The sequence below is a fragment of the Schistocerca serialis genome, chromosome 5, assembly GCF_023864345.2.
Source record: "Schistocerca serialis cubense isolate TAMUIC-IGC-003099 chromosome 5, iqSchSeri2.2, whole genome shotgun sequence".
NCBI lineage: Eukaryota > Metazoa > Arthropoda > Insecta > Orthoptera > Acrididae > Schistocerca > Schistocerca serialis.
In genome coordinates, this window is record NC_064642.1 from 318,521,088 (window position 1) to 318,535,000 (window position 13,913).

The following is a 13,913-nucleotide window of genomic DNA, read 5'->3' on the forward strand; positions in this document are numbered from 1 at the left end:
CACCTTTACAGTAAATATAAACAATCAATACAACAGTTATAGGATGTCAGAATTTGGTCTAGGCATACCTGTGGGATGTGGTTATAAAAAAGAAGAGTGGAGCATTAATAAATTAATGAAGTCTTAAAATTACAGGATATCAAGGACCAGTAGTACAAATGTTAACTGGCTCTTATCTATCATATGCAAGTATGTTACTACAGTTAGCAATTATATTTTCAATTTGGGCATGAAATCTAATTTTTAAAATTTGTCAGGGTTTAATTAAAGATAATCCAAAGTTGCTGTATAGGCTGTCTATTGTATCAAATGGTTAGAAATAAATTCTTGGACTGAGAAATAGAAAGAAACACGACTGACCTCAACTGTGTTTGAACCTCCTGAAGTTGGGCTCAAGCAATCAAAACAATAACAACTCATCCACCATTACTGGCAATAACTAATGCCAATTAATCATACAGGAAATTATGTATAATTACAAGAAGTGAAAATGATTAAGGTTTAAATTGAGACTGACACTTTAAGAAAAGCCATCTTTTCATCTCTATACAGGGTGGTCAGAAACAGTCTGAAAAGCTTGTAAGGGTGTTGCAGGGTAGGCTGTGCTGAGAAATAATTGTTAAGAAAACATTGTGATATGTTGTACTGTTTCTGAGTTCTTTAGCATTAAAGTTAGCCAATCAGGCCATTGTGGGCACAGATTCCAGTAGCCTACCAGAGATTTTGCTGCCAGACTTGTTCTTTGTTTGCTTTTCTAAAACTGAACGAGAGAGCACTACAAAAATTGTATGTGAGATGGTAGTAAAGTTGGAACCCAAGCCAAAGGCTGTGCAATCTTGTGTGAAACTGTCTACCCTATGAAAACAACTGACACTAATTATATCTGGTGGGCCACTCTAGTATGTGTGAGCAATGGCCTGATTGGCTCACTTAAATGGTAATTAACTCAAGAAAGCACACTGTATCAAATCTCTTTCTTGACAATTATTTCTCAGCACAACCTGCCCCACAACACACTTACAAGCTCCTCAGACTGTTTCTGACCACCCTGTACGTAAATTCTGATGCACACATTGTATTTTCTTTTATATTCTACTTCAAGTGTTCTTCAAGGCTAGGAAGTTTGGCCATACTTAACTGGTACTAGTGTGGCCACAAGAGAGATTATTTATATTATTTTGACCATGAGACTAAACTGCTTACAATATATATGCTATCAAACCCAATTAACAAAAGTCTTCTAAATGCCCGCTGAAAACTTGGCCTCATCCAAATTTGTGCACTCTATGTGACTGCCTCATTTTCCACGTGGTAGAGTCAGACCAGGAATTAAGCAAAAGACTACAGATCTGCTCTTCTATTTAACACCTTAGCCAAGATCCAGGAATGTTCCAGGAGCACATGGAGCTCTTGGGTCTGAGCCAGTGCCAATATGGGTTCAGAAAAACACATAGAATAGTGCAACAATAGGTCTAGGTACAATTGTTGATGTAGATAGCCAGCACAAACTTCAGACTCTTCTGAGGCTGCCACTGACACCGCGTCTGGCCATCCTGATTTAGGTTTTCCGTGATTTCCCTAAATCGCTCCAGGCGAATGCCGGGATGGTTCCTTTCAAAGGGCACGGCCGACTTCCTTCCCCATCCTTCCCTAATCGGATGAGACCGATGACCACGCTGTCTGGCCTCCTTCCCCAAAACAACCCAACCCGCTGCCACTGACAGATATATAAGGTGGAAGTTATTCACTTAGAACTTTAATTAAATTCTTTTTATTTTGTTTTTAATTTGATTACATTTTGAATATTCTACTTTAATTAGTATTAATATTAACAATAGTTGCTGTTAACATACTTAATAACTGTATATAAATATAAAGCACTGTATCTTATCATGGTTACTGAATATGTATGAACTGTTTAGAGTTTCAGTATAACAGGTCTAAAATACAGGCCCATAGATTGATTTAATTGTTCAGAAAAAGCATAAACCCTTTCATCACAGTTTTTTGTATAGCTGATGGGCTCTGTCTTGTGCAGTACAACCAGCATGTGTACTTTAAAAAACTAGAGGAAGCCACTAATGTAGTGATATAAAACTGCATTGCAAAACAATAAAAAGAACATAATTGGGATCACAGTTCATCTTATGACCAATGAAGTCACATCAAATTATGCTAAGATAGTTGTGGTGATGTTCCTGTTAAAACTTCACCCACCTCAAATGGATATAAATATTTAATTAATTGACACAATTGATAAACATAATTTTCTAGGACATTGGTTGATAAGTAACTTTTCATAAATAGAGCATATGTCTGTAAAAATATTATCTGCTTCCTAATCAAAATTACTCCTTATACCATTCAACAAAGCTACCCAAATATAGACTAACATCGACATACCCCCACAGCTATATCCTATAACTTATAAATGGGAAAACTGACCCATAGTACAGTATTTTTAGAGTTTTCTTACATATAATATTGGGCAGCTGCCTCAGAAAATACAATACACTGCTTATTTTTCTGAACATAATGCTAACATAATCTTCTCACAAAAGATTGGCATGCAGGTGCAGACCAAAGAATCCACAGTATTCATTGTCTGTATACAAAATTTCAGAAATATCTCCTACACATCTGTGGCATGAGTTTCCTTCACTGAACTCCAGTAATTGTTTTTTATGTTAGGCCTATTTACTTTTAGGCCTTGGTTATTAAATACCTACAGTCTATGTGAACATGGCTTCACAAGAGAGTAGTTACACCAACTGCTAAAATAAACAAACATTAGAGCTGCAGAGAATATTTAATTAAGTATAATATACTAATGGTGTATCTTCTTTAGACAATTATTGTTACTAAAGACAATCTAACCACAACTTAAAGCAAAGAACTTCATTTTTACAACACATGGAACAGAGATGATGACCATGTAATACTGAGCAATAAAGAGCAATTAGACAACATGGTATGGCCATTGGCACCAACATAAGATAATGGCATGGCACAAGTCACCTTCAGCTCTTCTCCAGATGCACACAATCACAATTTTCAGTGGAAATCAGGCCATATTTGATGCGAGAATGTCATTCAGCTACTGTGCATGCACAGTATCCACTTGCTATGAGGGTGCTGCAGAAACACAATCCATTACTGAAGACATTTACATAACTTCTCAAGTTTTATAGGGAATCCATATAGAAATCACTCTTAAGAAGAAAGAAAATTGTTTGGCCTATTAACTGAAAGATATATAAGCCTACACTCACTTATAGATTTCTGAAAACCACTGTCTAACATTCTATTTTTGATACATATCATATTCCAGAGTATTTGTAGTATGTATGTATTTACTTACAAAGCTCAGAACTTATGTGTTTAATGTGTCATTTTGTATCTCCTATCAAATCCAAGTATGTTAGCATTATGATTTTTATTGATGTAAATATACAATTAAATGTCAATTTTCAACATTACAAATGCTGTTAAGCACATATAAAATTAATGTTATTGTTATTATTATTATTATTATTATTATTATTATTATCATTAGTTCAAGAAATTTACATTGAAGGGAACTACAAAACACGATGCAGTGTTAAAATGTTGACAATAGCTACAGCCAAACTATTTGTTTCAGGTTGGCTTCAATTCACCAATACCACAAACAGGTTTCCTAAAGGAATGGACTCTGATGCTGCATGGCACACGTGATCCACCATACAGTGAGCTACCTGTCACAGATCCACACTCCAAGCTAGCCATTGTGAAGAAGGCCCATGAAGAGCGCAGCAAGTTGTAGGACTGCCCAAAAGCTGTGACCTTATAACATAATAGCTGTAGACATGGTATGCCACTTTGATACGATGGCTAATTACACTAAACCCACTAATATATAGTTCTCTGGCATCAAACACAACAACATTCTGAGATGTTTAAAATAACTTCCCTTCCTCTGTAAAATTATTTGGTTTGGCAAGTAAGTCACAAGACTTGTTAATTTTTATGTTTCATAACATACAATCAAGCCCCAAAGTTCCTACCATGTCTCACACCCAAATAGAGCAGATTCCTGGAAATACTTATAAAAATTCTTCATCCATAATTTTCTTCTGAGCTCTGCTGTGTTGGTACCAATATTATTTGGGTAATGTTGGTGTTCAACAATATGCAAAACTTTTACTTAATATATTGTGCAGGTTTCCATATTTTAACTGAATGCAACACAGCAGCTGCAATTCTGTTTCCAAAAGCAAAGAAGAAAAAGCTTCTTTCGTACACCTACCTTCATGTAGACAAAATGAATTTGAGGTAGAGAGTGCAAACCAATATGGAAATTAATAGACTTTCATATCTTACCTACAAATTACAGATCTGCATCAAACTTATTCACCAATAGTGTAGAACGTATAACAGAGTAATATGGTGAGAAAAGATCATTTAGCACATTACATCAGTAGTTGCCTGAATAAAATTATGGGGAAAATGGTAAATACGAGAGTCAAATATTCAATTTAGAAAGATTGGATCTGAGAATGAAGACAATGATTGTATCATTACATAAAAATGAAAGGTTACTTCTCCCCTTGATAAATAGTCAAGAATTTTGAACACAGCAGGCCTTTAGGCTTCTGAACTATTTATGAAAATGTTTTGAAGTCACTATGAAAGCAAATGTATTAAATCAAAGACAGGGAGAAAAAAATTGGAAATTTGGGGATCACTCTTAAATGAAAAATTTCATTTCATGTTTATTAATTAAGTTAGTAAGAGAAATATTCCTAGTACAAGGGAAAAAATTTTGAGCTGTCGACAAAATATGCTGTAATACAAATGTTCTAATGGTTTTCTCAATTAGCAGTACTAGTAGAGTTATTTCAGAATACAAAATAAACTATTACTTCAGTTAGTTCATTTATTATGCAAAGCTCATTTTCTCTTCAAGTCTTTATATGATGACTAAGTATGTTTCCAAAAAGTTACAGTTTTAAATTATTATTAGACTGAATATTTTACACGTTACTGTTTTCCACATGCAGTGAGTAAATTATGTCACTAGCACCATATGCATACACAAAGTCTGAAGAAATAATATGCAACAAATATAATCACTCACTTGGTAAGTGGTTGATTAACAGGGTACACACTGTTACATAATCCCAGCTGGTATGCCTACCATTTGTTTGACAGCTTTTCCCTACTATGTCTGAGAAATGTCAGTCTGCCAGTGCACAAAAGGTTTTGTCCATCAAAATGTGTTACAGATTATGCATCTATAGACAGATATTTTTCTGTAATTCATTATTTTAAAATATTTCAGTCTATTTTCTTCAAACCTGTAATTTCAATGAAAAACTTAAGCTTAGATATGCAGCTATGGCTAAAATTAATATTCTTCACATTACCATAAATGCCTCTGAGTAGGATTTCATACTTATTTGCACTCTTTACCTCTGATACTCCTCTTTTATTTAAAAAAGAAACTGTAGAAATAAATAGCAGTAATTAGTACCTTATTTTGAGAGCAATCAAGCTGTTGGACAAGATTGGTGAGCATTAAAATGAGTATCATTTTTACATACTTTTTACTTTCCAAAATCATTGCAGAGTACTGAACTCTGTATGAAAGTATTAAATGTTTATTTTGTGATACATACAGATTACGCATTACTGTACCTGCTGTTATTTATTTATTTTTCCTCAGAGACTGTTTCCTGTAAAATGAATTATTGTATCTGGTAGATTGTTGTTAATATCAAAGTGGAGGTTAAATTCTATTTTTATAATTTTATTCTTTTGTTAGTGAATTGTTATCTGGAGCACAAATGTTTCATTCTGCAAATAAAAACAAACAGTATCTCTACAAATGAGAATCAAACTTACTGTTTAAGACAAATATCACTACAACAGTTTTCTTCTTTCGTTACCTGTTCTAAGAATAAATTTATGAACAGTTCAGTCATTCCCTGTACAATAACATAGCATGAAAGAGCACTGTATACAGCATATGTGGGCGATGAAATCCTAAATAGTAGTTCTTAATATGCTTCATGCAGTAACACTCTCTGTGAAAACAAATCTCTCTGAATTTCATAATCAGATGTCATTGTGGCTGAACTGTCAAAAGTACAAATAAATGTCAAGCTCTAGGAAGCCTGATGTTATCTACTTTTATGCTAAATTATTGCTTCTCTTCCATTCATAACTATAAGTATAAAGTTCTTCTGTCAATGTGTGATAACTCACCTTCTGGAATTATATAACGACTTTGACACTTCCCTCTGTAAAGAATCTTCCTGTAACTGTTCAACAGAATGTGTTTTGTTAGCTGATCTATGTTATCAATCTGACGTAAATATTACCAGAGTGAAAATTTCTTTTTATTTCTGTACAAATAAAAATAAATTATGTTCCTTCCAAACAATCCAGATATTATTTCCCCTTTTTAAAGTCTCATACCAAATATCATTTTATAATGAAGTTCATAGTACATATATTTCCACATGTAAAAAGAAACAATTTTTACAATAAATGAAAATTGGCAACTACTTTTTTCACTCAAAATCAAGAACAATTTGTCAGTGCAGTGCATCATGGAAACCTTTCCTTTTCTTTATAACAGATTAACGTTGACACTGTTGATGTTTTTCCTCTCTTTCTAACAGCTGAATATCTGAGTTCTTGGTTTCATGTTGATCAAATAACCAAATGGCCTTCATATTACAATCAGTTAACCAACTTAAACATCCTTAACTAGTAATATGAGGAGCCATTCAAATCAGATAAATAATGTTTCTTCCTCTAAACAACTACCTAACTGAGCCAGCTATTCAATTGCTTAGCTGAATTATCTTCTATGCCTGCATGAGATTATGAATGGTAAAAAGTCTTGCTACAAAAAAAATGATTATTGCTAAGCCAGCTGCCAGCAAATGGCATCCTTCTGTCCCTTCCCCTTTCATATTCCCCTCCCTCTTCCTCTCTCTCTCTCTCTCTCTCTCTCTCTCTCTCTCTCTCTCTCTCTCTCTCTCTCTCTCTCTATCTATCTGTCTGTCTGTCTGTCTGTCTGTCTACCTATCTGTCTGTGTATTCATACCTGTCTCATTCTCTCTCCTGATGGTATCATATAACTGTGAGAGTACCAATGGGAAACATAGTGGAAAGTTGAAAATTTTGTGGAGAAACTGGAGTAGAACACCGTTTTCCATTTTCCATTCTTCTCTTGTCCCACATTGTGCATAATTTTCCATGATCTTATCTTATTCATGTTTCTTGCCTCCCATGTGCTCAGATTAGCCCACTGCTTGCACAAAGTGAACTGAATCACCAGAAGTAATATGAATGGAAGTTCAGCAGCTCACAATAACCCTTTCCTTTTTGCATCTTTCTTCACTGTTATGTAGTATCTTAATCATGACTGATGATCTGAGTTGTTGCTTTCATTTCCTCTATAATGTTCTGTTCTCTACAATCACAATTAAAATGTGACTAGATTTATGGAACAAAGCTGTTTCTTTCATGGAAACAAACACATTACAGAAAACATACTCAGAAAGTTAAAAGTAATTAACAGTCTGTCACTTCCAGATTAAGTATTTCATATTGAAATTTTGGAAAATTCTAGTCATTTTTGAGACTGTTTACTGCAGAATTTTTGGTGTATAACTATAATAAAAGTGAATTAATTGTAAAGCTAAATTAACTGTTCATATCAACAAAGTCTCCATTATTACAAATATTTTTAATTTACAATTTACATCCATACTCAGATTACCTAAAACTCAGTTCACATAAATGCCAAAAAAAATGGCGAGGAGAAAATAGTTTTATTTTTGTGAAATGAAATTGACATAAACAATTTGGAAATGTATCAGACTAAGTAGCTCCTTAATCCATGCAAGAAGCTTTCTGAAATGAATTTATGTCACTAGTTTACCTTTTGCTACAAGTATGATCTTATATCCAAACAAATTCTTTGCAAAACATCAAGATGTATATGGGATATTTCCTATTTTTAAATGTCTCCAGTAACACTGATTTCAATATTTTGTCATAATAGTTATAATATTGTTTACATAAAATTGAGAAGCACTTTGTTTCTTGTTTTTCTGTTCCTCTATATCATATATTAAATGCTCCAAATTCTCAGAAGCATTCTATGATCTGAATGAGTGGGCAGATTCAAGAAAGCATTTTTACTGTTGATGGTTGGTACAGAACAGTAGCTTCTTTTGGCACAGTTTTTTTACTGTATTTTTGTTTATGTTCTAAAGTTTCTATCTTCCTTTAATTGCATCAGACTTTCGATGTGGTATTTTACATCAGACTTTTGCTGTGGTATTTTAACTCTCTCTCCCTCCCTCTCTCTCTCTCTCTCTCTCTCTCTCTCTCTCTCTCTCTCTTTCTCCCTCCCACCCTCCCTCCGGCCCTCCCTCCCTCCCACTCTCTTTGTGTGCATGTGTTTTTGTGGATGTGTGTGTGTTTCCATGCTGTATCATTATATTAATATAAATTTTATTATTACAGTTGGCAAACCTATTGTTATTGTCAGTGAAACACACTCAGTACCAAACATTATTATTCATATTAACATTGTTATTATTATTATTATTAATTATATATATTCATTTCAATTGATATTAATCTACTTGCATTTGGATTAGTATATTGTGTGATGTTCAGCACTGACACTAGCACAAATGTTGACATTGTACAAAGTAAGTGTGGGATATTATGTTTAACAGTACATTAGTGAAACCATGACTGTAGTGGTGGTTTCTACAAAGTCACAATGTAAATAATATAACTGCCATGTATTATGATACTGAAAGAAAGATTTTATTTCTTTGATTCACTTTTATTTATCATTATTTTACAGAAAGTAATCTACAATATCAAAATTCGTAAAACAATATGAGAAAAATTGAAAGGAACTAATACAGGTGTGGCTTTTTATCTCCATGAAACAGCAGTGTTCATTTACTTTACCATTTTATAGATACCTATATATTGAAATAGGTAAGGCATTTCTCTTTGCCTGAGAGCCTCTTTTTTTCCTTTTCCGCACATAAACAAAGTCTGTTAATACTTGGTACATAAATTACAAACAAACTGATATGTAAACAGAGGGGGTGTCACAGTTTATGTATTTTGTATATTACATTTTGAATTTCTTCTTCTTTCAAGTATACTGTACTGACTCTATGTAATAAATTACTAGTGAGAGAGAACTGCATAGGGAGATCAGTATTGTTAACATCCAGTTGCAGTTTTACAGTGCTGTTTACAAGAAATGGAGTACTGTTTTTATTGAAGGTCTGAAAAAACACATCATGTGTATATATGTAGGTAGAAATGTTTATAGTGTGTAAGAAAAATGTATTACATAAACAAATCCATCTCTTCCTCTTTAATACTGTAGTACCAATCAACTGAAAAATAGCTTGTCTTAAGATAGTGCATTCTTCTTCACTAAAGTAGGTTTCAGACTGGTGAAAACAAAGTCTATTTACAACTGTTAGTGCTTGAAGTAATAAAGTAGGGATATTCTGTACTAATGACATAATTGTATAGGCAGATTTTCAGCAAAATGTGTCAGTACAGCTTAGAGGGACCAGAGATATATTTAAATACATTCCCTATTTGTCTACCTACAACATATTAAACAGCACTGGTGTAACTGACTGTCATATTTCATTATTAGAACACCAAGTGGTGTTACATGAATATTTTATGGAGTTTACAGTTCTTTTAAAATATATACCAGCACAGTGACAGAATGAGTAATTATTGTTTATTTTATGTGCATTCCAATTATTTTTATTTTTAACTGCAAATAACAAACCACAAAATATGTCATATTCTCTTATAAGCACACGTTCAAACGAAAATGTGGGAGCAAGATATTGGAAAGTGACAAATGAAGCATACTCTCATTCAGAAAATATTTTATTGTAATTTTATGTAATATCATAGACAGACATGTAAAGTATATGCTTACTGTAATGGCAAAAGGAAATAAAATATGGTTCATTTCTTAATTGATGCAAAATGCTAACTTTGTGTAACTGTGCCACATACTGAAAACTATTCACTAAGGGTAAAGAGTGAGCTAACAATATATGTGTAACTGACAAAATAGTTACACTATACATACTCATGACAATTTAAAAATTACTACTTTGATTTCATTTATGGCTTATGCTCAGAAACCTATATTGATCTGTAGGGTATATTAGAGAACTCTGACAAGCAATGCTATGTGAAGAGATATAGTTAGATAGAGAAACAAAATTAGAATGTTTACAAAGCATCAAAGGACTGTTTTCAGAATTCTTGAGATGACACATGAAGCACAAAAGCACAAAACATCCAACTGCAGAGTATTTTATGAGAAATATTGATACAACGTTGGTAGTGCCTGCTAATTTTTGTTATTCTAATAATTACAAAAAGTATTTTATGATAAAATAGCAGAGGATTTGAAGCTTAAGTTGGTTGATAGTATGAGTTTCAATTCTGATAGCCAAAATTTTAGTAGGATATTATGTGAATTTTTCTCTGAAATGGGACAGTACCCTGAACTATACTGTGTTACATCCCAAATGCCTTCCTCTTGTGTAATGTTATAGTGAAATAACCGAATCACAACTGCTGTTCATAGAGAATGTATTTAACCAAGCAACACAGTGTGACATCATAATAGCATACAAATCACAAGGACAATCTTTTTGACCTATAAACTTTTGGAATGTTACTTCAGATCTCAGTGTCTCCTTGGGCATCATTCATTCCTTGTAGAACCACTACAGTGAGGAAGTTTTAAATCATTATACTGCTTGGACAAGATAGTACATCAACTCATTAAAGTCCCTCAAATCACCTCAGAAGGACCATTTCAGCCACAAGTCCAATCAAACAGTAAAGAACAGTTTGCAGAATTAACTTATGAACCTGACATCCTGTCAGTGTGCCTTGTTTCAAGTGGCAACATTACATAGCCCACTCTCTGATCACCCAAACCCACATCAACTAATCAATTTACTACTGGAGATCCATGATATTTTCAAATGACTTAAGATTTACTCTGACAATTGCAGTATAACCACCTTTTTGGGGATAAATGTTGTCAAAATAAAATGATTTAGAATAAATATCTTTACAAAATATTAATTTTGTCAATTGTACCCAAAATAAATGTTCTTATAAAGTTGGGTGGGTATAATGCAGTTTGTTCAAAATAATAAATGTTCACCAGAACCTATCTTCATTTCTACGTTTCATTGCAGTTGACATTTTCTGTAATTTTCTTAAGTAAAAATGGGCCACAGAACACCATGGTTCTCAGAAGACTTGAAAAGTTAATTACTGTTTCAGCTGTACAGTTGTGCAATTTTTTATGCCACACGGTGCTGCTCAAGATCTTACATCAAACTGGACCTCCCACATGATTTCTTGTGAGTATTATATACTCTTACTAACAACCGAGGTATTATTGCATAAAATAAATTTGCTAATTACAATTACAATTACTGATAACTTCAAAATAATTATCATCCAGTGGTTACAATTGAAATATGTGGAATAAGATACAAAGAAAATTACAGATCTCTCGTTTTTAAGGAAAAATAAGTGAAATGATGTGAATAAACAATGCCGATTACACTTTTGCTACTTTAACTGAACAGCATTATCCCAGATATTCCTACCATATTTCCTGGTCCAAAATTGAGCACGTTACTTTTTATTGTAAACAGAATTTCAATACATAACACAGCAGCCTAAATTAATATTTTTTTACATTGTTTATTTCGTTTTGTTTTATGAATTGCAATAAATAAAATGTAATTACATATTGTTATGTTAGCCACCAACATAGCAAGATGATGGTATGGTAAACACAGTTGTTACAGGTTTCAAACATTATATTTGCAGTGTATCTGGTACCTCTTTTGTTACCCAATTTTTCATAAATGAAAGGCTCCAACTGCAATGAAACAAATTGACAGCATATGTTCCTGATAATGGATGGAAGTAATATTAGTGAGTACTTTGATCTGAAGTTATTGAAAATTACGTCACTGAGCTTGAAATGTGAAATTACTTATATGGGTCTTACCTAATGACATAACAGTTAATCATGCAATCCAAATTCATTTTGAAATCATATGATAAATGAGCTGTTACATTTCACACAGATGTGTGCTCATGTGTCAAGACACTGAGATGAGTGACAAATGCCAAACACTACCCAACAGGGCATCATATGAAACAAGGTTTGGGTGGTAAGTGTGAGTGGCAATATGAATCTTACCCTTGTTTGTTATTGCCACATCACCAGGGTGTACTGCAAGCAGACCACGGTATTCAATAAGGTAGCTGCCACTTATACAGGGTGTTACAAAAAGGTACGGCCAAACTTTCAGGAAACATTCCTCACACACAAATAAAGAAATGATGTTATGTGGACATGTGTCTGGAAACGCTCAATTTCCACGTTAGAGCTCATTTTAGTTTCGTCAGTATGTACTGTACTTCCTCGATTCACCACCAGTTGGCCCAATTGAAGGAAGGTAATGTTGACTTTGGTGCTTGTGTTGACATGCGACTCATTGCTCTACAGTACTAGCATCAAGTACATCAGTATGTAGCATCAACAGGTTAGTGTTCATCATGAACGTGGTTTTGCAGTCAGTGCAATGTTTACATATGCGGAGTTGGCAGATGCCCATTTGATGTATGGATTAGCATGGGGCAATAGCCGTGGCGCAGTAGTTTTGTATTGAGACAGATTTCCAGAACGTAGGTGTCCTAACAGTACCTTTTTGTAACACCATGTAGTACCATCCCCATCACATTAACACATAATAATACTGGTGCACATATAGTAGAAATAATAAGAAATGTGTTTAAACATTACATTTTCAAGCGTGGAGTAGCACTGGTGAGTTCAAACAGCAGTCTTACCAAGCACATGGTTAGCATGCTATAGAGATGTATCTGTGGGTATCCTGTTAATGAATAATCACAACAAGAACTAGTAAAGGCTCCTCTTGATGAATACGAACAAATACCAGTACCATAAGGTGATAACTGTGAGCTTATACAACAAATGCTTAAGATGGAGTGCACAATACTGAAGCTCTCATACTGTGATGAAAGTCACCATGGATGACTGGATCAGTGGCAATGTCCCTGATATTTTTGCCATTGTTTCACAATAATACTTTTAGTTGAGAAAATGAATGAGTTATGCTCTGTTGCAGACTTTTTTAAAGATGTATACTTCAAATTTGTTTGTACAATATTGGACAGTTCAGAGATAATGACTCAACAGGTACCTCTTTATTACTGAATCTGTCATTGCATTACATACAGTAATCATTTAATGTGGTGTCTCAGTTGGACAGTGTTAACTCTACAGTATGGAGAGCTTAGAAATCAGACAGTACAACAGTGTTCCTATTAGTTCCTATTAGTGAATAGTACTAAATAAGTCAAGAGGCTCCTCAAACATAACTCCGTTTTGAGTCTCAATTAATAGTGGTTTTATACCAGACACCATTTATTTCAGACCCAATAATAAGGAAGACATAAGAATGAGTATCAGTGTATCAATAATCACACAGGCAAGAAATATCCAAAACATTCTACAACTTAGCTGTGAGCAGCATGTGCTCAACTTAACTGAATTAGAATTTTCAAACATTCTAGTAATTACTGATGTTGAGCCTTCTGTCCATCCATTACCATTTCATTCATGGAAATTAAATACATATGCATGGGTGTAATAAGGAGAGTATGTACTTAGAAACAATATACTTTTTTAGATAAATACACATCAGACAGCTGAAAACTTTAACACCAACTATCACTCATTGAGCATGGTGTACATAACAGCAAAACAGCTG

General features: G+C 33.6%; 1 protein-coding gene across 1 annotated transcript in view; it reads left to right on the plus strand.

Moving 5' to 3' along the window:
* Window positions 1-10,043, plus strand: part of LOC126481920 (neuroendocrine convertase 2) — a 1,488,910-nt gene extending 1,478,867 nt beyond the window's left edge. The window contains exon 13 of the mRNA XM_050105880.1: window positions 3,644-10,043. Within this exon, the coding sequence (XP_049961837.1) occupies window positions 3,644-3,805 (162 nt within the window). The 3' untranslated portion in view covers window positions 3,806-10,043. The remainder of the gene's footprint in view (window positions 1-3,643) is intronic.
* The last annotated feature ends 3,870 nt before the right edge of the window (window positions 10,044-13,913 follow it).